At 56.9% G+C, this 25777-nt stretch overlaps 3 protein-coding genes across 44 annotated transcripts in view; 1 reads left to right on the forward strand and 2 right to left on the reverse strand.

The window, feature by feature from the left end:
• Positions 1–1754, reverse strand: part of EWSR1 (EWS RNA binding protein 1) — a 39827-nt gene extending 38073 nt beyond the window's left edge. For 5 of the 9 annotated variants that reach the window (XM_005311721.5, XM_065568186.1, XM_065568189.1 and 2 more), the window contains exon 1: positions 1480–1592. In XM_005311721.5, coding sequence (XP_005311778.1) covers positions 1480–1492 — 13 coding nt within the window. In that variant the 5' untranslated portion in view covers positions 1493–1592. Of the gene's footprint in view, positions 1–1479 lie in introns of all 9 variants that reach the window. The other 4 variants (XM_065568188.1, XM_065568190.1, XM_065568184.1 and 1 more) reach the window with 4 other exon arrangements.
• An 8085-nt stretch (positions 1755–9839) lies between these two features.
• On the forward strand, positions 9840–17868 carry RHBDD3 (rhomboid domain containing 3). Of its 2 annotated transcripts, XM_005311720.5 has the most exons (6): positions 9840–10046; positions 11520–11796; positions 12222–12611; positions 14553–14718; positions 15212–15574; positions 16361–17868. In XM_005311720.5, exons 2-6 carry the CDS (start codon positions 11643–11645, stop codon positions 16566–16568), a joined length of 1281 nt encoding a protein of 426 aa, XP_005311777.3. In that variant the 5' UTR covers positions 9840–10046; positions 11520–11642; the 3' UTR covers positions 16569–17868. The 2 variants fall into 2 exon arrangements, with proteins under 2 accessions (XP_005311777.3, XP_065424296.1); XM_065568224.1 differs by lacking the exon at positions 11520–11796.
• A 226-nt stretch (positions 17869–18094) lies between these two features.
• The window catches only part of EMID1 (EMI domain containing 1), a 106048-nt gene continuing 98365 nt past the window's right edge, over positions 18095–25777 (reverse strand). For 8 of the 33 annotated variants that reach the window (XM_065568195.1, XM_065568196.1, XM_065568197.1 and 5 more), the window contains one exon: positions 18095–19869. In XM_065568195.1, the coding sequence (XP_065424267.1) occupies positions 19594–19869 (276 nt within the window). In that variant the 3' untranslated portion in view covers positions 18095–19593. Of the gene's footprint in view, positions 19870–21652; positions 23092–23422; positions 23508–25390; positions 25544–25777 lie in introns of those variants that run through there. The other 25 variants (XM_065568209.1, XM_065568210.1, XM_065568202.1 and 22 more) reach the window with 11 other exon arrangements.

Raw genomic sequence — 25777 nt, forward strand, 5'->3', positions numbered from 1 at the left:
TCCTTAGCCAATTTCCCATATTTTAAATATCAGAGGGGTAGCCGTGTTAGTCTGAATCTGTAAAAAGCAACAGAGGGTCCCCTGTGGCACCTTTGAGACTAACAGAAGTATTGGGAGCATAAGCTTTCGTGGGTAAGAACCTCACTTCTTCAGATGCAAGTGAGGTTCCTGCATCTGAAGAAGTGAGGTTCTTACCCACGAAAGCTTATGCTCCCAATACTTCTGTTAGTCTCAAAGGTGCCACAGGACCCTCTGTTGCTTTCTATATTTTAAAGACATCCTTCAAAAATAATTTGTTAAAACGGCTTTAAAGTACTAGAGGTGGTGTGGTTTTTGCGTTGTGTTTTGGTGCAAAATGGGATATACAGATTAGGTAACGGATGTTGAAGTACACAGGTGTTCTCATTTTTGGCAATAAGCATGCAGAGTACTTAAATCTGAAAGAGTTAAAAGAAAACACATCTCATGATGAGTAAAGATTTTCTAGGAAACTGTCTAGTGCGCCCCAACCTTCATTACCACACCATAATCCAAACCTTCAATGGTAGATGCCTTTTAACATAACACCCATTTTACAACTCCAGCCTCAACTTCTACTGAACACTGGAGTTCTCATCAGTGTTTAGGCTTATGAAAATGAGCCACTTCTCCTTCAGGAAGCTGTTAACGGTTCATTTCGTTTTGCTTTGATGAATACAACACACTTCAGAAGCCTGGAGAGATAAGGCCAGCTTTTTAAGGGCACTTACATGCCAGAGGCCTAAGTATTTGTCTAAATCTGGCCCCAAACCCAGCGGGTGGCAGCACCCAAGAACTCTCCGCGGGCTAGTCCCCACAGGGAGCGGGGGGGGGGACTATCCTTGCAGGGTGGAGGCCCCAAGCCGGAGCTGGCCAAGTGGGTGCCGCGGATCCAAGCGGGGCTACGCTGGCTCCCTACTTAAGTCTCCGCCATTTGCCACGAGCGGCCCTTCCCTCGGGCGGCTCCATTGTCTGAGCGCGGGGCAGGCGAGGCCCCTGGGGAAATGGAGGCGGCTGCGGGAGGACAACCCAGGCCCGACGCTGGTAGGCGGCTCTGCCCGGCGGGGATGGCGCAGCGGGCCCGGGGAGCGGCTCCCTCCGCCCCGGGGCAGGCCGCGTGGCCGGGCCTGGGGAGCCCGCGCCGCCCGTTTGAATGTTACACAATGGGAGCGGCGTCCGGGCCCGCCCCCGGCCCGGCCTCGCCCCCGCCCTGCCCGACCCGACCCTCCCGTCACACGCGGCCCGGAGAAGCTTCCAGAACCCCCCTCCCCCCCCGGTCCCGGCCTTCCCCGGGAAGCGTCTGTGGCGGGGACGGGCCTCCGCCTGCCCCAGGCCCATCCGCCCCGCCTCATCCCCGCGCGGAGGAGCCTCTCCCCCGAGGTGGGGGTCGGCCCTGGCCCGAGTCTGTCTATCGCCGGGCCCGGGCCTGGGCCTGGGCCCGAGCCGGTCCCCCCCACTCACCCGTCGACGCCATTTTCTCGCTTGTTCCTCCTCGTTCTCTCAACGTCCGTCTGGTCGCTCTGCCGCGCGCTCATGCGCAGCCTTTCCAACCTCGGCTCCTACCACTCCGAACGGGAGGGGGAGCTAACTACATTTCCCCTCCCCACAGTCCCGCCTAATCCTAACTCCCCTCCGCACGGAGACTCTCTCCCCCAGTCAGGGAGCAAATACCAGTCGGGAGCCTGGCAAGGGAGGAGAGAGGGACCACGGAGATTTATTTCTAGGCATTTCTCCCCTTTGGGGTGGCGAATGGTTCAGTCCACCCCAGTTAGGGATCGTCGTTCAAGAGACACTCTAGGGAAACGCAGAATAGGCCTCAGAGGTTGGGGGAGGGACAGGGAGCAGCTAGCAGCCCCAGACTCGTGGGGGATCCGAATTACGCTGCTGGGTGCCGCACATGGGGGGAAATGCGGGGACGGAGAAGAGCTGCCATCACAGATTGTACTTATTGAAATGACCCACATACACGAGTCATATCTTGGCTTAAAATCACCGTACACAGCCTGCAGTGCATTGTGTGATGTCATCGTGTCGTCACATGTAGCTGTGGGGAGTTGGTATGAGGTCAACACTTGGAGCAGTGGGGTGTTGGTGTGATGTCATCTCATGGCGTCAGCATGTTGCTGTGATGTCAATGCACAGTTCTGTGGGGTAACTCACTGAGGGAGTTAGCACAATGTTAATACGTAGAATTGTGCAGTGATGTTTTGACACAGCACCTTAATGGTGGCCTTCTGTGTGACTTATGTTGCAACATCATCACAGTTTATAGATGTTTCATAGACTTTGAAAGTGATTTGGGGAGCTGTGACACAGCAGGCCCAAACTCTAGCAGAGCTGGGTTCAAAAGGGCTAGTGGGAGGGACAGACTCGGGCAGGAGCTGAATGGCAGTGGGAGCAGGGCCACATGGGGACAGGGGGAGGGGAGTGGCTGAGTGAGGGTGCAGGGACACATGGGGATGGGGGCGAGAGTGCAGGTAAACATGGAGATGAGGGAGAAGGGGTGACTGAGTTGGGGTGCAGGGACACATGGGGATGGGGGCGAGAGTGCCGGTAAACATGGAGACAAGGGAGAAGGGGTGACTGAGTGGGGGTGCAGGGACACATAGGGATGGGGCAGATGAGCCTGACGGAATGGGAGATGCTAGCTAGCTGGCTTTGGGAGACATCTTAGGAAGAGGGGGGCTTTGTGAGAGCTGAGGGTTTGGGTCCGAGTGTTGGGGGCAGCTGGGAGGGATGGTAGGCTGTGGAGCCGGTTGGTGAGGAGGGGCTGCCTGGCGGCTGGGTGGAGGAGCTGGGGCCAGCACTGAGCCTTCTCTTCCTGGCTACTCCTTCCCTGCTCAGATCAAGCAGGGGGTGTAATAAGAGAGAGGTCACTGAGCTGCAATTGCAGGTCATTCCTGCAGCCCCAGCCCTGGCCCGAGTCTGGGCTGTGGGCATGCCACGGGGGTGCAATGTGACTAGCACATGAAATGCCTCACACTCGACTGAGTCCGATTGTTCAGCGTGTGACTATGCACACTCTGCTGGCCTCTGCAGTGCTTCTCAGGCCAGGCTTCTGCTGAGTGGGGTCCAGCTACACCCAGGGACTCTGCTGGCCTTTGTGGGGATGGACAAACTCCCCTCCAGTGAGGCTCAGCTGGGTTCCTTGAGCCTAGTTCTTTCTCCACTGGAAGAAAAATAAATGCCAAGCGCCCCCTCTCTCAGTGCCAAACTGAGCTGTCACTCAAAGGAGATTGTCTAGCTCCTCCTCTCCTTTCTCTGATCAGCAGTGAAACAGCTAACAGCTTCCGAATAGGTAACCTGTAATCCTCTGCGCTAACATGCCATTGAGAGGAATGGGGTAGTTCACACCTCGCACAGCTCTGGTTTCAGGCTCTCTACAGCACCAGGCAGATATCACTATGTCCAGTACACTCCAGGCACTGCTGAGGGGTTTCTTGACAACTGTAAAGGACACAGACTTGCTTTTTCTTTTTGAGTGAAAGCTGAGGCTCTGAAGCACAAGATGGCAACTCATGCGAAATGGAGATAAAGCAGATGCTCGTGTCCACCCCCAGTTCGGTTCTTGCTGCTCACACTATTGCTCTCACCTGCTATGCTGTGCTGGTTCTAGTGCAACAGGGGGAGAGTTCCTGAAAAATGCTAATGCAAACAGGGTCATTTTCCTAGGAGAGGCTGCTTGTGTTGTTCAGTGTTTACCCATGTGGGAAGCTAGCCGACTAGGGGGCAGTGGGGGGCAAATGACAAGGAGTGGGGAAAGCTAGTTAGGTGACTCTGGATTAGAGCTGGGTGAACATTTTCAGACAAATGCATGTTTCCTTATAACCTTTACTCCAGGGGAAATTCTGCACCAAAAAATAAAAATTCTGCATATTTTGTCAAAATAACACAATATAATCGCACCAGTTTCAATTATTTTGGTAATTTATTTCAAAATACCTGTCAGCAAGTATGTCTTTAACAATACAGACAACAAAAAAAGATTCAGGACATGTTTTTTGACAAATAGATACCTTACTAGGCATATTAATACAGAACATGGAGTAATAATTCATTTAAACTACAATAGAGAACCGTCTTTCCTGCACCCCTCAAAAGCAGTGCAAAGGCTTGGGGGAGTCAGGGGTAATGAAGGAGCTCAGGGAGAGGGAAGTAATTGCTGGACAGGAGCCTGGGAGTGAATCTGGAGGGTTGTTGGGTATGGGTGGGAGGTATGGAACAGGGTTTTTTTTAGGGGGGAGGGGATTGTTAGGGAGTTGGGGAGCCTCCCCCATGCAGACCCTGGCTGACTGTCTCTAGCGTCTTTCCCAAGCTATCCAGCTCCCCCCGCCCCTGACACTCCCCAAACCTAGTCCTGCCAGCTCTCCTCAGCCAGATACCCTATTGCTTTCCTTGCCATCCCCTCTTCCTGTATCTCTACCACAGGCTTTCCCCACAAATCCAGTTCCTCCAGCCAGCCAATCCTCTGACAGTCACTGTTATCTTCCACCCAGATACACCCCAAATTCAGCTCCCAAGATTCTCACCACTCAGATACACCCCAGACACTTCAGCACCTATTCAGCTGCCACATCACCCAAGTTTTGTGCAGCTCCGTGCCCTGTCCCCTGCTACTGCTCGGAATGGGGTATATTGACCTTATGCCAAAGCTAATGGTCATGCCTAAATGATATGAAAATCATGTAATAAGCTAAGTGATATATGTGCAAATTTGCATAACATCTCTGTGGCAGGGCGCTGCTAGGAAAGCCCTTAATGAGCTCTTGCCACCCCAACCCTAATCGGGGGGAATGGATTGGGGCTGGGTAAATAGCCAGCCCTTGCCTGGGAACTGCCTGCACCTGCCAGCCCCATTAGCAGGAGCTAAAAGGCGGGGAGGGGAAACCAGGAAGGAAAAGTCAGCTCAGAGGGAGGAAAGAACCTACTAGTCTGTTGCTGGTCAGGACTGTGTGAGGCCAAGCTGTGTAAATAGCAGGAAACTGGGGGTGGGATTTGGAAATGGACACCAAATAAAGAGCATGGGTGTTGCACCAGCTTGGAGCATCCCTGAGTCTTTAGGGAATGGGGCCAAGGGGCTGAATCTGGAGGGATGCACTGTGTACCCTGTTATACATGGGGCTTGTCTGGGATTTGAAGCCAGAGCCAGGGAGTGGCAACCCCAGCATGGAGGAAACTGGGCAGTGGCTTGTGAAACAGCAAAAGGAGCTGCAGAAAACCCTGCAGGCCTTCCAGCAGTCCTAGCAGGGCAAGAGACAGGCCTTACTCACTTGACAGGCTGAGCAACAAAAGACCCTCTAGGACTTCATCAGGGAGCCGGCCAGTGCACAGCAGCAGTTCCTGCACTGGTTGGTGAGTCCCCTGGGAGGTGGTGGCAGGTGGGGCTCTGTAAGATGGGCCCTCTGAAGACCCCAACGTCTTCCTGTGCACTTTTGAATGGGTAGCCATGGGTGCCGGATGGGACAAGGTGGCCTGGGCCCTAAAACCAGCCCCGTATCTGGCCGGAGAGGCTCAGGCTGCCTACATGGCCCTAACTAATGAACAGGCCAAAGATTATGAGGTGGTGAAGGCGGCAGTCCTGGACTGGATGGGACTGTCTGATGAAAAGTATTAGCAGAACTTTCGGGCAGCGCAGTGGACAGGAGGTTTGCGGCCCCGCACTTTTGCCCAGAAGCTCATGGATTGGGCCACACAGTGATTAAGGCCGGACACGCAGATGGTGGGAGAGATAATGGACCGGTTGATCCTAGAAGAATTTGTGCAGGGCCTCCTGGAAAACGTGCGAGTCTGAGTCCAGTGGCACCAGCCAAATACAGTAGAGGCCGCTGTCAAACTGACGGAGGCATATATGTGGAGGTGGCCTTTCCTCGAAAAGAGGGGAGGATGGGCTGGGACCTGGACTGGGGGAAGAAACCCCAAGAACTTCCTCTTGGGAGAGGCCTGGAGATTAAGGGGGGCCCTAGTCGCCCAGGACAGTTGGTCTGCTGGCGATATGGGCGGCAGGGACATGAGTGTTGGGACTGCCCAGAAATGGAATGTGGGCTAGCTGAGTTTTGCAGTTGGACGAATGGTGGCAGGAAGAAGCGGGGAAAAGGACTGGCCACCATCCCCGAGCAGGTGGGGAGGAAGCCCCGGAGGGGCCACAAGAGGAAAGGCAATTCTTGATTTAGTCCTAAGTGGAGCACAGGATCTGGTCCAAGAGGTGAATATAGCTGAACTGCTTGGTAATAGCGACCATAATGTAATTAAATTTAACATCCTTGTGAGGAGGAAAATACCAAAGAAGCCCACCACGGTAGCATTTCAGTTCAGAAAGGGGAACTACACCCAAATGAGAAAGCAAGTAAAACGGAAATTAAAAGGAAGCGTCACAAGAGTGAAATGCCTACAAGCTGCATGGAAAAAATTGTAAAACTCCATAATAAAGACTCAAATTAAATGTATTCCCTAAATTAGAAAGAATAGTAAAGAGGACCAAAAAATGTTACCATGGCTAAACAACAGAGTAAAAGAAGCAGTAAGAAGCAAAAAGGCATCCTTTAAAAATTGGAAGTTAAATCCTACTGAGGAAAATAGAAAGGAGCATAAACTCAGGCAAATCAAGTTTAAATGTATAATTAGGCAGGCTAAAAAAAAAAAAAGAATTTCAGTCTTTTTTGCTAGTTGCTCTTCAAACTAACAGCGAAAACATATTTTAAGTACATCAGAAGCAGGAAGCCTGTCAAAGAATCAGTGGGGCCACTGGACAACTGAGGTGCTAAAGGAGCACTCATGGAAGCCAAGGCCATTGTGGAGAAGCTCAATGAATTCTTTGCATCCCTCTTCAATGTAGAGGATGTGAAGGAGATTCCCAAACCTGAGCCATTCTTTCTAGGTGACAAATCTGAGGGACTGTCCCAGTCTGAGGTGTCATTAGTGGAGGTTTTGGAACACATTGATAAATTACACAGTAATAAGTCACCAGGACCAGATGGTATTCACCCAAGAGTTTGGAAGGAACTCAAATGTGAAATTGCAGAACTACCATACTAACTGTGATATGTAACCTATAATTTAAATCAGCTTCTGTACCAGATGACTGGAGGATAACTAATGTGACACCACTTTTTTAAAAAGGCCCCAGAGGCAAACATGGCAATCACAGGCTAGTAAGCCTAATCTGAGTACCGGCAAATTGGTTGAAACTAAGAACAAAATTGTCAGACACATAGATGAACCCATTTGTTGGGGAAGAGTCAACATGGCTTTTGTAAAGGGAAATCGTGCTTCACCAATCTATTAGAATTCTTTGAGGGGATCAACAAGCATGTTGTCAAGGGTGATCCAGTGTACTAGGACTTTCAGAAAGCCTTTGGCCAAGTCCCTTGCCAAAATCTTGGTCTACACTACAGAATTAGGTTGACATAATGCAGCTTACATCAACCTAACTATGCCACTGTCTACACTTCAACGTTGCTCCTGCCGATGTAAGTCACCCATTACACTAACCTAATAATACCAGTTCTGCAAAGGCCACAGCAGTGGCTAGGTCACTGTAGCTGGGCAGCTCAGTGTCTGTGTAGATTCAGCATTACTTACATCACCTGTTGTCTGTCAGCCTCACGCAGGGCTCACTGCTGGAGCCCCCTAGTGCTCCACTCCTATCCTGGTGACGATGCTCACTGCCAACAGAGAGCGTAGTGTGGACATGAACTGAAGTGGCTGTATGTTAACTAGATCAACTTAATTTTGTAGTGTAGACAAGGCCAAAGGCTCTGAAGCAAAGTAAGCAGTCATGGGATAAGAAGAAAGGTCCTCTGGAGCAGTAACTGATTGAAAGACAGGAAACAAAGGGTAGGAATAAATGGTCAGTTTTCAGAATAGAGAGAGTTAAATAGTGAGGTACCCCAAGGATCTGTACAGGGACCAGTGCTGTTCAACATATTGATAAATGAGCTGGGAAAGGGGTGAATAGTGAGGTGGCAAAGTTTGTAGATGATACAAAACTACTCAAGATAGTTTTAGTCCAAAGCTGATTGGGAAGAGTTACATGCTCTGGGTGTCCCTAAGATGCTGGGGATGGATCACTCGCTAATTGCCCTGTTCTGTTCATTACCTCTGAAGCATCTGCCACCAGCTGCTGTCAGAAGACAAGACAAAGGCTACTGGACCAGTGGGCTGACCTTGTGTGGCCTTTCCTATGTTCTTACAAGCAGCCGCACAAAACTCGGCAGCTATGACCATCTCCACAACCCACTGACTCCTTTTGGCAGCTCAATGGGGTGGGGCATGGCTTGTAGGCAGAGCTTTCAGATGGCACCAGCAACAACCATGCTGAATTGCTGCACCTGATTCCCACAGCCTTGCCCCTTGTGTCCCATGTGAAACCCGCAAACAGCGTGAGCCTGCCAGCTCCAAATGCCCCATTCCCTGATGCTGGCAGTGGCACGTCACGCCTGGGAGCTGCGGGTGCTGAGCCCTTTAAAGAAGCTGGCCCCTGTTGATGAAATTCAGAGGGGCTGAGCACCGACATCTCCCATTGATTTCAATGAGGCCTGGCACTTCTGCATCTCAGACCCCTAATATTATGCATCATGGGCCTACAACGTCCAAGTCCATTGGGCCCCACGGTTGTGTTTTGTGTCACAAAATCCAATGGCAATAGAAATATTTTATTAGATTAAAAATAAAAGAAGAAAATGGCACATTGCAAGCCCAGCTCAGAGCCAAGGTCCCGCTTGCCCCGGATCCTGCCTGACAAGAGCTAGGACCCAATGTTTTAGAGGAGGGTGTAAGAACCTTGGGGTAGCAGAGGTGGGGTAATCTGCCCCCGCCCTGGTCTGTGGCAGTGAGGCACTGAGTTAGGGTTACCATATTTCAACAATCAAAAAAGAGGACACGGGGTGCCGCCCTAGCCCCGCCCCTCCCACTTCCCGCCCCCCTCAGAATCCGCTTACCCCTACCTGTCCCCTGACTGCCCTCTCCTGAGACTCTCCCCACCCTAACTGCACCCAGGACCCAGCCCCTATCTAAGTCTCCCTGCTCCCTGTCCCCTGACTGCCCCAACCGCTCTCTACACCCCCTTCTCCTGACAGCCCCCCCCCGAACCCCCGACCAATCTAACCCCCCTGTTCCCTGCCCCGCCCCACCGGGCCGAGGGGGAGCTGCGAGCTCCACGTGCAGCCAAACACTGTGGCGCTGCTCTGCGGGAGAGGAGGGAGTGGGGGAGGGGGAGGGACTCTGGCTGCTAGAGGCCCCAGTGGCTGCGAGCGGCTTTCAATCAGGCCCAGCCGTCCAATCAGCCGCGCCGCACTCTGCATGAGGGGAAGGGGGAAATCCCGGACATTTCTACTTTATTAGAACTCCCCCCCGGACGTCCATTTAAAGCTGAAAAAGCCGGACATGTCCGGGAAACCCGGCCGGATGGTAACCCTAATTGAGTTTTGCTGTCTCTTCCACAGTGGTGGCGTTTGGGTTAGATCCTCCCCTGCAGTGTCTGCAGCCCAAACGCAGCAGGCGGCTCAGTGCCACCTGGAAAGCAAAAGGGACTCGAAAGAGAACTTTTCCGTGTCAAATGCAAACAGGGAACAAGCAGCAGAGACCAGAGCAGTCAGGCTCATTTACAAATCCTCCCAGCTCTCAGCCGCCTGGGGAGGGAGATGTGCCATGGGAAACCCGGCCTAGAGCACACCTCCGGAGTCCCAGGCCCATTGTGATCATCTGGCCTGGCCTCCCGTTCAGCCAGGCCACAGACTGTCCCCACGAGAACTCCTAGAGCACGTCTAGCTGCGATGCTCCTTTTCATCTCGGGGGTTCAACTTTCTTGACGCTCCCTGGCTGGCCCAAGCATTGTGCAGAGATGAAAGTGCCTAGCAGAGGAGCATGGCAAAATGGCTGTGTGGTGTCCCTCCCTCCCCTCCTGGGCCAGGGTAAGGACACACCGCCTCCTCCCCTCCCCCGGTAGCCGCAGGGAAAGCTGGCCTGCTGGAAGGAGGTGAGCCGCCTCCCGAACCAAGTTTTCAAAGCAATGAGGAGAGCAGCCTGGAGAGGTAGGAAAAGCTTTGCTTTGCTGCACCAGAGCGAACCTCGGTGCAGAGCCAAGAGCAGCATGCGGAAATGTGGGCACCCCTTCCCCCCAGGCCCAAATACAGCTGTTCCCTTTATGTCCCCCGTTGGGTATTGGCGCATGGGCCCTCGGGGACACCATCCTACAGGCCGAGACCCCGCGGACCCAGACTTGAGTGCCTTCCATATGCCCCTTGCAGCAACAGAGCACCATACAGGCAGGGGCTGGGGAAACGAGGCCACGAGTTACTGTTTGGGGAAGGGTTCAGAGGTAGCCGTGTTAGTCTGTATTAGCGAAAACAATGAGGAGTCCTTGTGGCACCTTAGAGACTAACACATTTATTTGGGCATAAGCTTTTGTGGGTAAAAAACCCACTTCTTCAGATGCATGGAGTGGAAAATACAGGAGCAGGTATAAATACATGAAAAGATGGGAGTTGCCTTGTAAAGTGTGAGGTCAGTCTAAGGAGACAATTCAATTAACAGCAGGATACCAAGGGAGGAAAAATAACTTTTGAAGTAGTAAGAGAGTGGCCCATTTCAGACAGTTGACAAGAAGGTGTGAGTAACAGTAGGGGAAAATTAGTATTGGGGAAATTAAGTTTAGGTTTTGTAATGACCCAAACACTCCCAGTCTTTATTCAAGCCTAATGTGATGGTGTCCAGTTTGCAAATTAATTCCAGTTGTGCAGTTCCTCGTTGGAGTTTGCTTTTGAAGTTTTGTTGTTGAAGAATTGCCACGTCTAGGTCTGTTCTTGACTGATCTCCCTGGTCACAGGGCACAGGCCAGCTCATGAGCTGCAGGGTTTGCAACACGAGGCTTCAGAAACAGCAGCCACCTGCTGTCTTGCGTTTGAGGCCAGCTGTGTGGTTCTCCTGCGCCCTGGGGCAGTGCGCGCTGCGGGAGGCCGAGCTGGCTGTGGGTTGGCTGCCTCGGGGTCCCTGTTGTGTAGCACCAGTGGCTCTCGTCTGTGCTTTTGTCTCGCACAGCTCCAAGCGCCTTGCAGGCTGGTAACTGCTGTGAGCAATCACAGTTCACACCTCGCAGCAGGGCCCCACAGGAAACCAGTAGCCCTGATCCTGAACCTCAGCTCTGTACACACTCTCATCTGCCTGCAACTCCCATGGGTGCTGGGTATGGGATCAAAGGGGGACCCTGCTCCCCTCCTGTAACAGCATTGGGTGCCAGGGTGCAGCCTGCCAGGCACAGGGCTCCGAGAGGGCAGCTCATGTATTAGGGGCCAGGGTGAAGTTTGGGCAAGATTGAGGCTCCTTGTTTCCTTGTGTGTTGGGCCTCGGGGGACACACTGGGATGCCCTGGTCAGAGCTCCCTGCTTCCCCGTAAAACAGATCCCGGTGGGCTGGCCTCACCTGGGCACAGCCTGGTGCAACATCCTCATTGCCCTACACGGTTTGCTTGTGTATCTGGGAGACTCAGTCCCCCCTTCTCCCCACAGACAGTCCCCGAGTGCTGAGAACTTCCCAGGCCCTGGTTGCCTCTGCCTGCCTTGCTGAGTCCCCCGAAATCCAGGGTCCCTCCAAGAGGACCATGGCGTAGCTGTCTCTCCCCTCTCAAGGTGATGCTGCCCAGGAGGCGCCTAACATGGATATGGGGACTGGAGGGCCCCCCACTTGCTTCCGTTACCCTAATGCTGCTTCTTGGTATCTTTTGGCTGCTGGGGGTTTGCGAGAATCTGTCCTTAGCGCCAGCCCTGCTGTTTAGACGCTTCCAAGGTGGGTACCTGTCCTGCCCCTGCTCCCCTCAGGACGTAGCCTTGCTCCAGGGCTCTCACTCCTGATGTCTGGATGTTTAACAAGCCACTGGTGGGAGACTGGAGCATGCTGCTGGGAGAAGAGCTTCCATGTCTCTTTCAAGCGTGCTAGCTGCGTCGAGCTGGGAATGACACGTGCAGCTTCAGTGTAGGCATATCCTCAGAGGGGATCGGTGGGGCAGGGAGAGGCCATGAGGGGCTGTCAGCGTGCTGTGAAATGATACCAATGGCAAGGCAGCAGCTGTCGCGTAGAGGAGAAGAGGACCGGACCAGACCTGGTCAGGTCCAGGCCTGTGCTGAGTCTTTCCCCAGCACTGGGCTCCCTTAGAAGGATGGTAAATACAGGGCGTCCCATGTTAACAGGTCATCCCTTGCTCTTCTCCCCAGTGTATCGCCTGGCAACCTACTGCCTGTGCCACACGGACCCCTCCCTCCTGCTCCTCAACTTGCTGCTCTTCCCTGTGCTGGGCTGGCGCCAGGAGCGGCACCAGGGCACCCTTCGCTACCTCCACGCCTCCCTGCTCAGCGCGGTAATCTCGGCTCTGCTCTACCTCGTCCTGGCTGGGCTCTGGGCGCCTCCCCCTGATGCTGCCAGCGGCTACACTCCAGTCCACCTGGCCATGCTGGGGCGCCATCTGGTACTGAGGAGCAGGGCTGGGGCCTTGGGGCAGGTTCGTGCTGTGGCCCTGCCCTGGCTGCTCCTTGCGTTCAGCCAGCTTCTCTCCCCCGGGTGCCCCTTCCTCCTCCACCTGAGTGGTGCGCTCACAGGGTTGGCCTGTATCCTCTGTGTGATGGGCAGGGTGTTCCCGGGGCCTCGCCAGCCTGGCACGGTATCGACTGGGCCCTGAAGAGGGGCACTGGTGTCCCCACAGATGCTGAAAGCCAATGTGATCAGTTGGCCTGTGGAATGGGGTCCCCAGGGAAGGGGAGGACGCCCCTGGATCGAGCTCCAGTGAACAATCCTGCCCTGGGAGGGACTGGGTGGGACTCCACAGGGCTTTGACACCCCTAGATATTAGGGGCCTCAGTCCCTGGAGGTGCACCAGCCCTTTACGACCCTGCTCTCCTGACCCTCGTTCAACCCCAGCCATGGTCAGATCTGTGTGTCATGTCCCTCCCAGGCCTGCTGCCAGTGCCCCAAGTGAGTCCAGTTCTGCTCTAGCTGGTAGGAGAAGGGATCCTAACTAAGGGCCTCTGCTTCCTCCACCAGCAGCCTCACCCCACTCCTCGGGGCGCCAGGGCCTGCTTGCTAGGCAGCTTCCTATCAATCTGTGTCCCAGCCCCAGCGGCAGCCACCCCCTGCCGGGGCTGCAGCCTCCTAGCCCCACTGCTGCAGGCCAACTAATTAGCCTCAGCTAATCAGTGAACTAGTGACAGTGGCAGAGGGGGGTTTAAATGCCCCATCACAGGGCCGATGGAGCCAGTGGATGCAGTCTGTAGCTGTGCCAAAGTCAGCGGGGACAAGGCAAGTATCTCAGGTGGAGCTGGCCTCCAGGAGCTTTGCAAAGCACGTGTATTTTGGGTGCCATGGCGGCAGCAGGGACAGCAAGTAGCAGAGCAGTGTCCACTAAAGCAGCCCCCCCGCCCCCCAAGCCTGGCTGCAGACTCAGAAGCAGGACACTGGTTGCATTCAGAAGGAGTCTTCACAAAGAGAAAGGCAAGAATCTGGGGAATATTCCACCCAGCCTCCCCCAGATGTGACTCCACGGAAGTCAGTGGTGGGGGAGTGTCTGCCTGGGGTCACAATTCAGCCATTCATTCTTTTAAATGAAAGCTAAGATTGTGGAGAAAACAGTGAACTCCGCAGGAAAATAGCTAACGTCCCAGATTGCCCGCTCCGGAGAGGGGATGCTGCCCCGGCTGGGAGGGAGGGAAAGTCCTTCCCAGCTGATAGCTTTTCAGTGGCCCATGTGAAAGACGTTTGATGGGTCTCAGTCCAGCTCTTAGGGGATAGGTGTCCCCACATCACGGAAACCACCATGCCAGCAGCCACGAATTGACCCCCTTGTCTGGCTGTAGAGGCTGGATTCTTCCCTCCCATCTCTCAGGTTGCAGAGGCGCATTGCTAGGTAGGAAGCTGGCACTGCTGGTATCTTTTTATTAGCTTAGGGGTTTGGTCTCCACCAGCAGGAATCACACTGTAATATCTCACTGGAGCCCGGGCGCTATCCCACGCCTCAGACACTCCTTCCCGCGAGCTTTCTCCAGGTGCCCGTCTCTAGCTCATGCTCGCAGACCTTGGCACAATCTGATGTGGGGGAGGGATAGCTCAGTGGTTTGAGTATTGGCCTGCTAAACCCAGGGTTGTGAGTTCAATCCTTGAGGGGGCCATTTAGGGAACTGGGGTAAAAATCTGTCTGGGGATTGGTCCTGCTTTGAGCAGGGGGTTGGACTAGATGACCTTCTGGGGTCCCTTCCAACCCTGATATTCTATGATTCTACACACTGATCGTAAACTAACCATCCGGGGTTTGTGGTTACTGCAGGGGATTTTGCCCAACTGAGGGCAGCATTATTAGGCACCTGAGCTCTGCCTCTGATGTGGTTAAAACAAGAGCCAGTCACAGCTGCCATCATCTTTATGGAGACTACAGATCCCAACATGCCTTGCAGACCCTTGGGTTATTTGGCTCCTAGCTAGCCAGGCTGGGGACCAGGAAGCGTCCCCAGCTGGGGCCAGCAGCAGATGTTTTCCTTGACCAGAGGAACTGGTGGCAGATTGGTCCAGGGTCTTGTCGTGGCTGGAGCTGTCGGAGAGACGCCTGGAAGTGCTAGATGATGGGGCCGTCTGCAGGACGCTGGCGAGAAGTGGCTTCGTCCGCTTTATCCTGTGCCCAAGAGGGGGGATCCTTCCCACTAGCCATGTGGCCAGCACCAGGGGCAGGTACATGAGGCGGCTCTGGGCTATCTGGGGTTCACTGCATCTCTACGAGAAACACCATCAGCTCATAGCCCCTGGCTTTCCCCCTGTGCCCCCAGGCGGGCCTGGTGACCCAGTGGTTACTGCCGTTCATCTCCCTCCCTGACTGCCTGGCAGAGACCTGGCTGGAGAGGGCAAGGAGGGAAACTGTGGTGGGGGTCACCCATTAGCGACCCCTCTGGTCTAGTGCTGCATAGCAAGGAGTCCTAGGGATGGGATGTGGGGTGGGGGCTGACCCAGAACCTCCTCCCCCAGACACAGGGAGTCTCCTGAATCACTGCTTTAGGGTCTGGCATCACCAGCCTGAGAAACACGTCCCTGCTAGAGTGACAGGGAACTCCCCCCCCAAGCCCCACTCAACTGGGGGCCACCCTGACTGCCCTCTGTGATGGGCTGGGAGGCTGCTCCCTCCCGCTGTTTGTTTGGACCCCCCTCTAATTCCTTCCTTGATTCCCAGGTCTCCAGGACACTCTGCCCCCCCAGCCCAGCAGTGCTTCTCAGGGGGCCTTTCAGACCAGTCCTTAGCTGTGGCACCTGCCTCTCCCTGGGCTGCTGAAAGACCTGGGTGCTGGCAGAGCTCTGGGATGCCATACCCGTCCGTCCCTCCGGCTTGCTTCCCAGATCTCCATGGGGGCCCTGCCCCCCCGCCCCCATGGGACAGCCCCAGCCTGCACTCTGGGGCATCACTCTTGGGCCTGGGAGAGGTCCTGCTGGATGAGCAGCTGCTGCTGGCCGGGATCCAGGCCTCCCTGAGGGACACCAGCCTGGAGGCTGCCGTGGGTGGAGTGCAGCTTTCCAAATCCTCTGTCTCCTCTCTGCGGTAAGGGGCATGGCAGGGTGCGGGCAAGGGGATGGAGTGGGAGGCGCCCCTTGGTGACCAATGTGGAGCAGAGGCCAGACCCTTCAGCCCACTTGGCTTCTAACCCAGAACCAGATTGGGGGGCTCTGTGGGCAGTACCCACTGAGCCTGAGAGCATAGCACGGGCTGCCCTCTGGCTCCCTCCCATCTCTGCCAGGCTGCAGGTCTTGGTACAGCTTGTTCATGCTCCATGGCTCCCGCCACTAAGGTCCTCTCATGCCAACCTGGCCAGATTGGGCTAGCTCAACCCTGCTGAGTGACAGGAACAGGCAGAGCATTGCACACTAGGAACTGTGGAGTCTACGGGCCACCTGATGGGCAGGGAGGCTGCTGTCTGCGCCATTGCATGCGTGTTTGCTGGGGATGGACCCTGCAGGAGTGTGGGCAGCCCACCACCACCACAGAGCATCCTCATCAAACAGGCCCGAGTTCTCCCCACCTGCCCCTGCTTTCCCTGCCTGGCCCCGTATCTCCACCCACAGTCCGAAGGTTTCTTCAAAAAAGAACTAGATAAGTTCATGGAGGATAGGTCCATCAATGGCTATTGGGCAGGGATGGTGTCCCTAGCCTTTGTTTGCCAGAAGCTGGGAATGGGCAGCAGGGGATGGATCATTTGATCTGTTCTGTTAATTCCCTCTGGGGCACCTGGCATTGGTCACTGTCGGAAGGCAGGATACTGGGCTAGATGGACCTTTGGTCTGACCCAGTCTGGCCGTTCTTATGGCCTCTCTCCCTCTCGCTCCCCAGACTGCAGCAACTGGAGAGGATGGGCTTCCCCACGGAGCAGGCGGTGGTGGCACTGGCAGCTACGGGCCGAGTGGAGGGGGCCGTCTCGCTGCTGATTGGAGGCCAGGTTGGGGACGAGGCTGTGGTGACATTGGAGACCAGGCCAGCCTGCCGTGAGCATCTGCTTCCCACAGAGCAAGCCGTACCGTGCTTTCCCACCACAGAATAAAGGGCCCCAGTAATTAACGGTGGAAATAACGGCGCCAAGCTGAACCATTGGGTTTGAGATCACCAGGCCCTGAGGGAAGGAAGAGAGCAAAGCCCATTACCGGAAGCACCATGAGCTTGGGGCCTGCACCCTCTATCCCAAGATGGGGGAGTCCTGTCGGGCTCAGCGCCACACCGGGGCTCCATGGGGAATGGCTGTGTGAGAGGATGGGGAAGCAGGAGCGGTGAGGCAGGTGCTGAGCTGGGTGCTACAGGGAGAAAGAGCAGTTGCATGACTGCGGCATGGCTCGGGCTGTGCAGAGGAGTCACTTGCAGCATGGTGTCTCCTACCTTCTCCGTCCCTCCCCTCGTGCCAGCCCCCACGGGCTCCGGCCTCTTTTCTGCCTGACCCGTCCCTTCCTTGGTAAGGCCATGCTAAATTTTAACCTGTGTTAGCAGCCAGGTTAGTACTGGCCATTCTGGGCCTCCCAAATGTTTGTTCCAGGGCACAAACCTTTTATGATTTAGGCTGAGATTCAGGCCGTGTCCTGGAACTCGCATTTAGGGAGCGTCCATGCCAGCACGGGCAAATATATTCGCTAATTGGTGACTGAGTAACTGGTGTTAGAAAGCACCAGTGTAGACAGATCCTATCACTAGCTGGGGCGGGGGGGGGGGGGGAGAGAGGCTAGCACTGGGGGCAGCACAGACGAACTCCCCAGCCCAGAGAGCTCCAGGTTTAATGGTGCTGCCGGGTGAAGGCGATGCTAGAAAACAGGCCAGATCCATGCTTGTGTCCTCTGGAGCCTAAACTCTGCCACACATCGTGTCGTCCCAGGCAGTCCCGTGGCATTTGGGGTGCGGGGTTATGCCACCAGCAGTCTGGGAATCCTAAACAGTCCGTAACCGTAACATCTCCCCAAAGGCCGACTGCCCCGGAAAGCAGAGGGGAGGGCTAGCCCGGGAAAGGTGCCTGCCAGCTCCCATCCCATTGCCTGGAAGGCGGTACCTGCTTTCTCTGCCTGCCCTCTGGTTGGCTTTACCAAGATGTTGGCTCCTGGACCCACCAGCTGCCGACATGATGGTGCCCTGTCTACATGGGATTCACCTGGAGACCACCAGCATCATGGCCCTGCAGCTACTTTCCAGCCTTGCTCTGTCTTGCCACAGGCTCTGAGCCAGAGGGCTGTGAGAGCCAGCGAGCCCTGCCACCATTGCTAAGGGCCCCTGCAGAAGTGCCCGCCCGGGGAGCTGACCTGTGGACCCGTGGAAGTGACCTGTGGCTGTTCTTTGCTGAAGAAATAAAGTTTCACCAAACCCTGGGGAGGCTGCTGGCTGCTCTTATTGCCTGTGGCCAGGCTCAGCCAGTCATTTGTTTCCCTCAGGTCCTTCCCCTTGGTGCAGCCTCTGGGTGAGGGCGGAGCTGATGGGCGCGCCGGGCCTCTAGCCAGCATCCTTCCTGGCTGCAGCTGATGCCCGTCAGCGCTGCTAGTCCCACAGCCTCGCTGCTCCCCACCCCAGCTCTGTAAGCACACAGACTGCCGGGGCGCTGGAGCTTAGCGACACGTTTTAATGACCTTTAGACCATTTGTCTCCCAGCTGGCCGGGATCACGAGGTACACAATATGAAGACCGGTTCCCTCCCCAGCCGCTTGCGCAGTTGGTGGCAGGGTTGCACTGGGTGCTGGTTTCAGATGGGCCTCCCCGCTAATGATCCCAGACTTCCTTGCTCCTGGCCTTTCTCCCCATTTTACAGCAGCTCTCCCAGTTAGTGCGTCTCAGGGCCCACAGGGAAGGATGGTGGGAGGTGGGGCAAGAGTGTGCTGCTGCTAGGTAGGTTTGGGTTATGTCTCCACCCTCCCCAGCCATCGTTAGCCGAGGGGATGCTGATCAAGGAGGTGGAGCAGGGAGCTGAGGCCTGACCCCTGCCTGTGTCCAGCCATGGCGACTGCCCTTGGTGACACTTTGGCCTCCAGGTGGAAGAACCCTCCTTCCTGGGGGAAGGTGCCCAGGGTGGGGCTGGGGATGCTGGAAGGGGACCTGCCTGAGGCCCACCCAGGGGTGGTAGCTGTCCCTGCTCCAGAAGAACTGGTGCTCCAGGTAGAGCCTTTGGGGTGTAAGAAGCGGGCACATGGTGGGTGCAGCCAGCGAGACTGCCTGGGTGCAGGGTGCTCCTGCCTCAGTGGCTTCTAGCATCCCATCGCTATCTGCGCAGACACCTTCACGGCACAGCAGCCGGCGTGGGGGCCTGGCTGTTGGGTCACGGGCTGCCCCTCACATGGTTTGGTGGAAGCCCCACAGCTGCCCCCTGGGCCTGAGGCCTGGACACTCAGAGATGAGTGGGTGGCCACGTGGGTAATTAACCCCTTTGCTGAAGCCAGGCTGAGGGCAGGCTGGCTGAGCCAGCGGGGCCTGTGGCAGCCAGAGCCCAGCCCGGCAGGGTTCAAGCAGGTGTGCGCTCAACCCAGGCTCAGCCTGCTTAGCTTGGTTTTCAGGGTCCAGCTGGGGCCACCCCACCTTAGTGCCAGTGTCCAGTGGTACGGGCAGAGCTGCTCAGGGGCTGCCGGGGCTCAAACCCGTAACAGGGTAACGGACTGGTGGAGCGCCTAGTGCTGGGCAGCGCTACACACGTCCCAGCTGCCCCTGCTCTGGGGGTGGATTCACAGGGGAAAAGGCAGGAACTTGGCTCCATGGGAGCTGAGCCAATCCCTGCGGACTGGGAAGGGCCAAGGCACCATCTCCTGCACCCCCCCAGTGGGGGAGCCAAAGACTGGATTCCTGGGGAGTGCCCAGGATAAACCCTCTGCATTTGGGGGCAGAAGGGAGAACGATGCTCTCTCTGCCATCCCTGCCACGCCGGGGAGCTACGGGCCAAGGTCATCTAGAAGACATCCCACACAATAGCACCAAGAGATTAAGAGCGCCCCCTGCAGTACAATGAGGGGAGCACGGGGTAGGGGAGCCATGAGGAGGCAGCCAGCAGGGGGTCAGTTAGTACACACATAGCACTGGTTATAGGCCTCTAGAAACAGCCCAAATAAATAGAGTCACACCGGCCAGCTGCATGGCCTGGGAAGGCTCCTCAAGCGTTTCTTCATGTGACAGTCCAGAACAATGTGGGGGAGGGGAGGTACCCAAGGGGGCCTTAATGCTTGGGGAGACGACTCCTGCTCGGGTGGCTGCCCCTCTTCACTTGCTCTCGTCCTGGGCCGTCTGGGCCAGCTGGTGTGGGCTGCTGTAGGCTGCCAGCCTGTCGCGCTTGCCCCGCTGGAAGCTGGGGGCGCTAGTGGGGAAGGGTTCGGCGCCTGAACCCGGCTCTGGTTCTAGCATGGGGAGAAAAGCAGAGTCAAATCCCAACGTTTCTCCAGCGAGACCCAACCAGGAAGCTCGGACCATCGCAGGGCATTGGCTCTGCTGACCAGCTAGTCCTCAGCCCTAGTGCGGTGCCAGCGTACTAGTACCTAGGCAGAGCACCCAGCAGCCATGTGTCTGCCTGGGGCTGCAGGCCAAAGCGCTGGGCATTGGCTAGTCTCAGGGGTTAGCCATGTTCTGTCGGCGGCGGCAGCGATAAAGCTGCAGAGTTCAGCTCTAATCTCCCCGGATCCCAGGGTTTGGTTGTGCCATCTCCAAGGACAGTCGCATGGTGTCCAGGCATGGGCCTGACACAGCAGATGTGGCTGTTTCAGACGAGCTGCCAAGGAGAGAATGGTGCCCTGATTTGAATCCATATGTTGGATCCAGGTTTTTTTTCCCAGGGAAGAGGAAGAGTGTGTGTGGGAGGGGGCGGGGGGCACCGTTCTGGTGCTCCTGGGGGGCCCCTAAATTGGCTGGGCCCCCTGGGCATGGGCCTGGGCATTATACTGCCACTGCCTGGAACCCTTTGCCCTCCCCATGAAGGAGTATGTGATCAGCAACAATGCAGCCACATGAGGCAACACGGGGCAGCGAAGTGGGAGAGTCAGGTTCAGCTCTGAGCTCTGGCTTCCCCCTCCAGGTCTGGGAGAGGTTGTTTGTCACTTCACGTCCCTGCTCTCCAGCCAGGGGACGTATGCAGCATGTAGACAAAGGAGTCAAGGCCCAGCTCCTCAAAGGTCTTTAGGGGGGCACCTAAAGACCTTCATGGATCTGGGTCCAACTGCTCACTCTCCACTGCAGCTGCTCCAGAGGGCGAGCGACTGGGGGAACGCTCCAATCTAAGCAGTTGGCTGGGGCTGGCGGGTGACCACAGAGCCCAGAATAATTCAGCATGTTAATGCAGCACCTCTTGGGCTCCGCCAGGCTCTGGTGCCATGAGCAGGGCTCAGAGCTCGGGGCTGCCCGTTTCGATGGCATTCATTCGACAGCCTGTGCAGCGGCAGCTGAGAGGAGCGGTCAGGGGCTGCTAATGACACCGGGAGGCAGGATTCTGCTCCCACTGAATCCAGGTTTAAGACTCTGCAGGAAATGGCCAGAAGACCCTGCTGTGATGGGCTCAGAACTTCCAGCCCATTACACGGCCCATCTGCACCTGCGATTCTCCAGCGTCCCTGGCCACAGGCAGGTAACACACATTGCGCAGGACCATGATCCAGGCAGCATCTATCCCCATACAGAGCCATCTGTCGTGCCCTCTCTCCCGCAGGGCAGAGGGAAGGAAACCCTCCTCCAAGCTAAACCAGGAATGGTCAGTGCACCCGAGCGATACCCAGTGCAGATGCCCAGGGCACTGTTGTGCCATAGCTCATGCTGCTAATTTCCAATGGTGCCACGAGAGGACGAGCCCCACAGAGCTGCAGGACAGACCCATGCAGACTTGCCTTGAAGTCTGAGTTAGGCATCTCCCACTTGTGGCTTCAAGTACTAGCACCTCTTCCCCCTCCCCAGCTGGCAGTCACGAGACAGGAAGGGTTGTATCAGCACCTAACTGGAATCCCAACCATCTGGCTCCAAACACACAGAGGAGTTGTCATCCACAGACTCGGCATGCAAAGGGGAGCCCATGGATACAACGGGGTCCCCGACAAAGGGCTGGCTCCGAGCGGCCCAGCCATTCAAGGAGTCCAGCGCACACGGTTCAGAAATCATGCTGAGGAAGAACAGAGTAGGAAAAGTTGAGCCTCTTGTTACCTGGCCAGATGATGGCTTCCAGCAAGGTGACCCTTCTAGCCAGGAGCTCCAGCTGGGCCTGCTGCTGTAGGAAGGATTGTAAGCTAATGGCCTAGTGGAGATCGAGAAGAGCACAGAGTGCGAATTCATTCACCCTCGACGGGGGAAGGGAGGGGGATCCGTCACTGAGGGCTGAGTCAGGGAACCAGGACAGCAGCTTGGAGGGCTGGGGGAGGAATGTCCTCTGTGAGGAGAGGGGATCCCCAAGGGATCTTAGACGGCCCCAGCCAGGCGATTGCTCCTGGGCTCCCTGCGGAGGTTAAACGCTCTCCCCTCTCTCCCTGGTGTCAGGGCCAGCAGGCTGGTCTGAGGAGCAGGAGGCAGGTTCCAGGCTGTTGGATGCATACCACCAGGCTCCAGGGGAGAAGGCTGCAAAGCTCACAGGAGCAGACAGGGTCAGACCTCTAGCTCCCATTGAAATCAGAGTCCAGGTGGGAAAAGATGGAATCCTTTACTCCTAAACTCAGATCCATCCCCCTGAACTGGGGTTCCCTACCTCTCCTGGCTCTCTCTGCTCAGCCAGCACTCGCCTCCTCTTTTGGGCCCTCCCAGAATGTCTTGCTGGTGTGGGAGGCTCCCCCTCTGCATCTGTGGGTGGAACCCCCCCCAGGGCCCCCTGCATTCCTTTCCTATCAACTCCTCTCCTACCTCCTCACGTTCCTCGGCCCTGATCATTACTCCAAGCGCTGCGGGATGCAGTGACTGGGAAAGGACCGGCATAAAATCAAGCGATTCTGAAGTGGCAGCCCCACACAACGACCCCAGCCCTTTCACCATTAAAGGGCACCAATCTGGATGCCACTGGGACTGAGCGGCTGTTTTTAGTTCGTCCTTAAAAATATTTCAATGTCACTTAAAGGTGCTTCTCCTCTGCCCAAGAGAGCCTCTGCCAGGTGCTCAGGGTGTAGACGCCTTGGGGCAGGGGCCAGCACAATGGGGCCCCAATACAAATATTAAACCACCATCACAGAGAGGGAAATCTGTAATTAACAAGCCCATCCGCCTGCTGTCACTAGGGGTTGTGCTCCAATGGCAGCAGATCCCTGGGGAACACCCCAGTACTCAGTCTGTGGCATGCACAGCAGGTCCATTCTCCGCAATGGGAGCTGCCCCCATTTTCCGCAGGGCGGAAGCTGCCCCCTTCCCCGCTGAGTTCAGATGAATCCAAGCGGCCGTTCCTCACGGCGCTGGTCTAGCTGCACTCCCTGGCGATGTCGGTGCCTGGGTGAGTGTGTTGGGGTTTGGGGGTGTGCTGTTGTCCTGGTTCCCGGGACCCTCCCCCAGTGCGGAGCAGGGTGGGGAGGTCTGGGATTTGCCTCGTCCAGCGGCTCCATGACATCAGCAGGTGGGAGGTCACTGTGATGTCATCAAAGTGTGGGTTTCCACAGTTGCCCTAAGCCCTGTTGAAGTGGGATGATGTCATCGCAGGCAACACCGCCGACCCACATGGCAGGCGGACTAAATCCCACCGGCTGCCATAAACAAACAGGCAACGCTCCCAGTGCAGGGAGGTGTGGGGCCAGCAAGCCCCAGCCCCAGCCCATCCCACGGCCTGACTCACTGGCCCTCCTCGCACCATGGGCTGAGCAGGACCTTGTGCTGGAAGCAGGGAGCACTGTTTGTTTGGTGGCAGCGTGCGTGGGCCCTCCCGCGTCCTGCCCTGCCCCTCGCTGGGAGCTCAGCCCCACACCAGCAGCCTGGAATTCTGTCCTTCTGTCTGTCTCTACTCACCATAAAGCCCAATCATTGTTTCCAAGATTAAAACCCTCTCAGCTAAAATCTTCAAAGCCTCTCGGAGCTGGTGTAACCCCTCCCCCTGTGGACGAAAGAGACAGATCCAGCCGTGAAGGGAATGCCCGCGGGTGCCCTCCGACCCCCGGGACCTCAGGCAAAGTGGGGGAGAGGGGAAGAAGAGGGATGAACAGCCCAGTCGCCCTCTCTCAAGGGGGTGTGGGCAGCTGGTTATAAAGCTCCTCCCGCCCAGCTGGGCACTGACATAACAGGCATGCACATGCTGTGCCTCAGGGAGCAGGCTGGGCTGGGTGGACAGTATGCAGCATTCCCATGGCACAGCTCATGACAAACACAGATGCCGCTGGGGAGGGAAGAGCTAGGTCAGCCCACGGGGGACCTGGAAAGGGCATAAGACCCAGACTGAGCAGCAGCGCCCTGGCTGAATCCCATTGCTGGCCACTATCCCCTGCCCCTTCCCCCCACCCCTGCAGGTGCGAGTCTGTCCCATCCAGCTAGCCCCACGGTCCCATTGTGCAGCATGGCTGCCATGCCTAGCCCAGAGCTGGCTGCATTTCAGAGCCTGGGGAAAGTGACTGCTGAGTGCGCAGCCTGCCAGGGCTTTGGGGGGCTCAGGAAATGCAGTAGCCTTTGAAGCAGTCTAAACTGCTGCCTGTTCTGGCTCCAAAGCACAGCTCTCCTGTCCCACAAGGACCCTGGCAAAGCCCTGCCGCGAGGAGTGGGGAGCTCTACTCCTGGGGGCCCTGCACTGCGCCCCTCATTCATCTTTGTTAGTCCCCAAGTGGGAATAACTGGGAGTCGCAGTGCTCATGCTGGCCTGCAGGGGCCGCTGTTGGGCCACACCAGGATTCTCACCCTGGGGCTGCCATCAGGGGGCCTGCACCTCAAGACCCCCATTTTATCTCCTGGCTGTGTCAGCTGATGGGGTTCAAGCCGGGACAAGTCTCCTCCCACCCCTAGGGCTCAGGCCCCTGGCTCTAGCGGGAGCTGCAGCAGCACGACACAGACAGGAGCCTGGTACATAAACGGGTGTCTGCGCTGAGGCTGCTGCACACAGAGAGACCCTGGGGCTCCCCAGCTCCCAGCCCGCGCTGCCCAGGGCTCTCCAAGGCACTGGGCACCCACAGCCACCAGTGAGGCCGATGGGAGCTGCCGGGTGGCCTGGCCTGGCCCAAGCGCTCCTGAAACTTGCTGCTGACGCCACTCCCCATGGGGCCTCTGGCAATGGTGCAGCTTTGGGGGTGGGAGTGGGGACACCGCTCCACACTCCCTGTTCTGGGCTGCCCCAGGGGCTGGAACAAGGGCAGCCAGTGAGCCTGGGCTGGCGCTGCAGCATGAGCCCAGCACGCACCCTGGAGGTCTCTCCTCAATCCCTACTCCAGGGCTGGCCTTGGCAGGGCCTGCTGGGGAAGCTTTAGGGCTCCCCCAGCCCCAGGGCAGCGCCCCTCAAGCCAGATGCTCCCTGTGCCCCTGGTGACTTCGGCTCCCCTCAGGGCCAAGCTGGTTCTGGGCTTTGGAGGGTTGGATGCTGCTGCAGCCCCTGCAATCCCTCCTGGCTTCTTGAGCATCCAAGTGCCCAGGGCATGTCCCTGGGCCGGGGCAGGGGAGACACCCAGAGCAGATCTCCTCTGTTCCTGCTCCCCAACCCAACCGCCCCTCGTCCTCCGCTGCCCACCGAGATTCACTGCCAGGGTGCAGCAGAGCGTGGGGGTCAGGCGCCAGCCAGGGCCGTGTGCGGGGCTCTCCCAAGTGCAGGGAGGGGGTGGTAGAGACGGGGGCTGGGGGCATGCGGTCTGGGGACAAAGAGGAGCTAGCTGGTACCTGTCAGCCAGTGGGCGGGGGGGGGGGGGCAGGGCTGTCCCAGCAGCACAGGACAGCTGCTAGCCTTGTGCCGGGGCGGAGCAGGGGGCAGGAGGGTGCATGCTGCGGGTTAGTAGCAGGACTCACGGCAGCCAGCAGGCAGATGGAGAGACATGTAAAGAGAGGTTCCCACAGCTGTATCAATCGCTAACCCCACAACCAGGGCGAGGGGGGCCGGAAGCCCTGGCACCGCCCACTTCTCTGGGCCAGCCTGCCCTGCGGCTCCACACAGTCCAGGCACTGCGGGGACAGACCCAGCTTCACCATAGGCACTAATATTCGCACTGGCCTGGTGGGGTCCCGTCCTGTGAGCCGGGCCCCTGGCGCTGGCCCCTGCCCCCATCCCCAGAGAGGCCTCTCCAGCTTTGCGCAAAGGGATAGAAGTGGGAGGTGCCAGTGCCTCCAGCCAGACACGGCCCCGAGAGCGGAAGGGCTGAGGAGTGGGCCCCAGGGATGGGGGGTGATGATGGGAAA

This window comes from Chrysemys picta, chromosome 15, assembly GCF_011386835.1.
Source record: "Chrysemys picta bellii isolate R12L10 chromosome 15, ASM1138683v2, whole genome shotgun sequence".
Taxonomy (NCBI): Eukaryota; Metazoa; Chordata; order Testudines; family Emydidae; genus Chrysemys; species Chrysemys picta.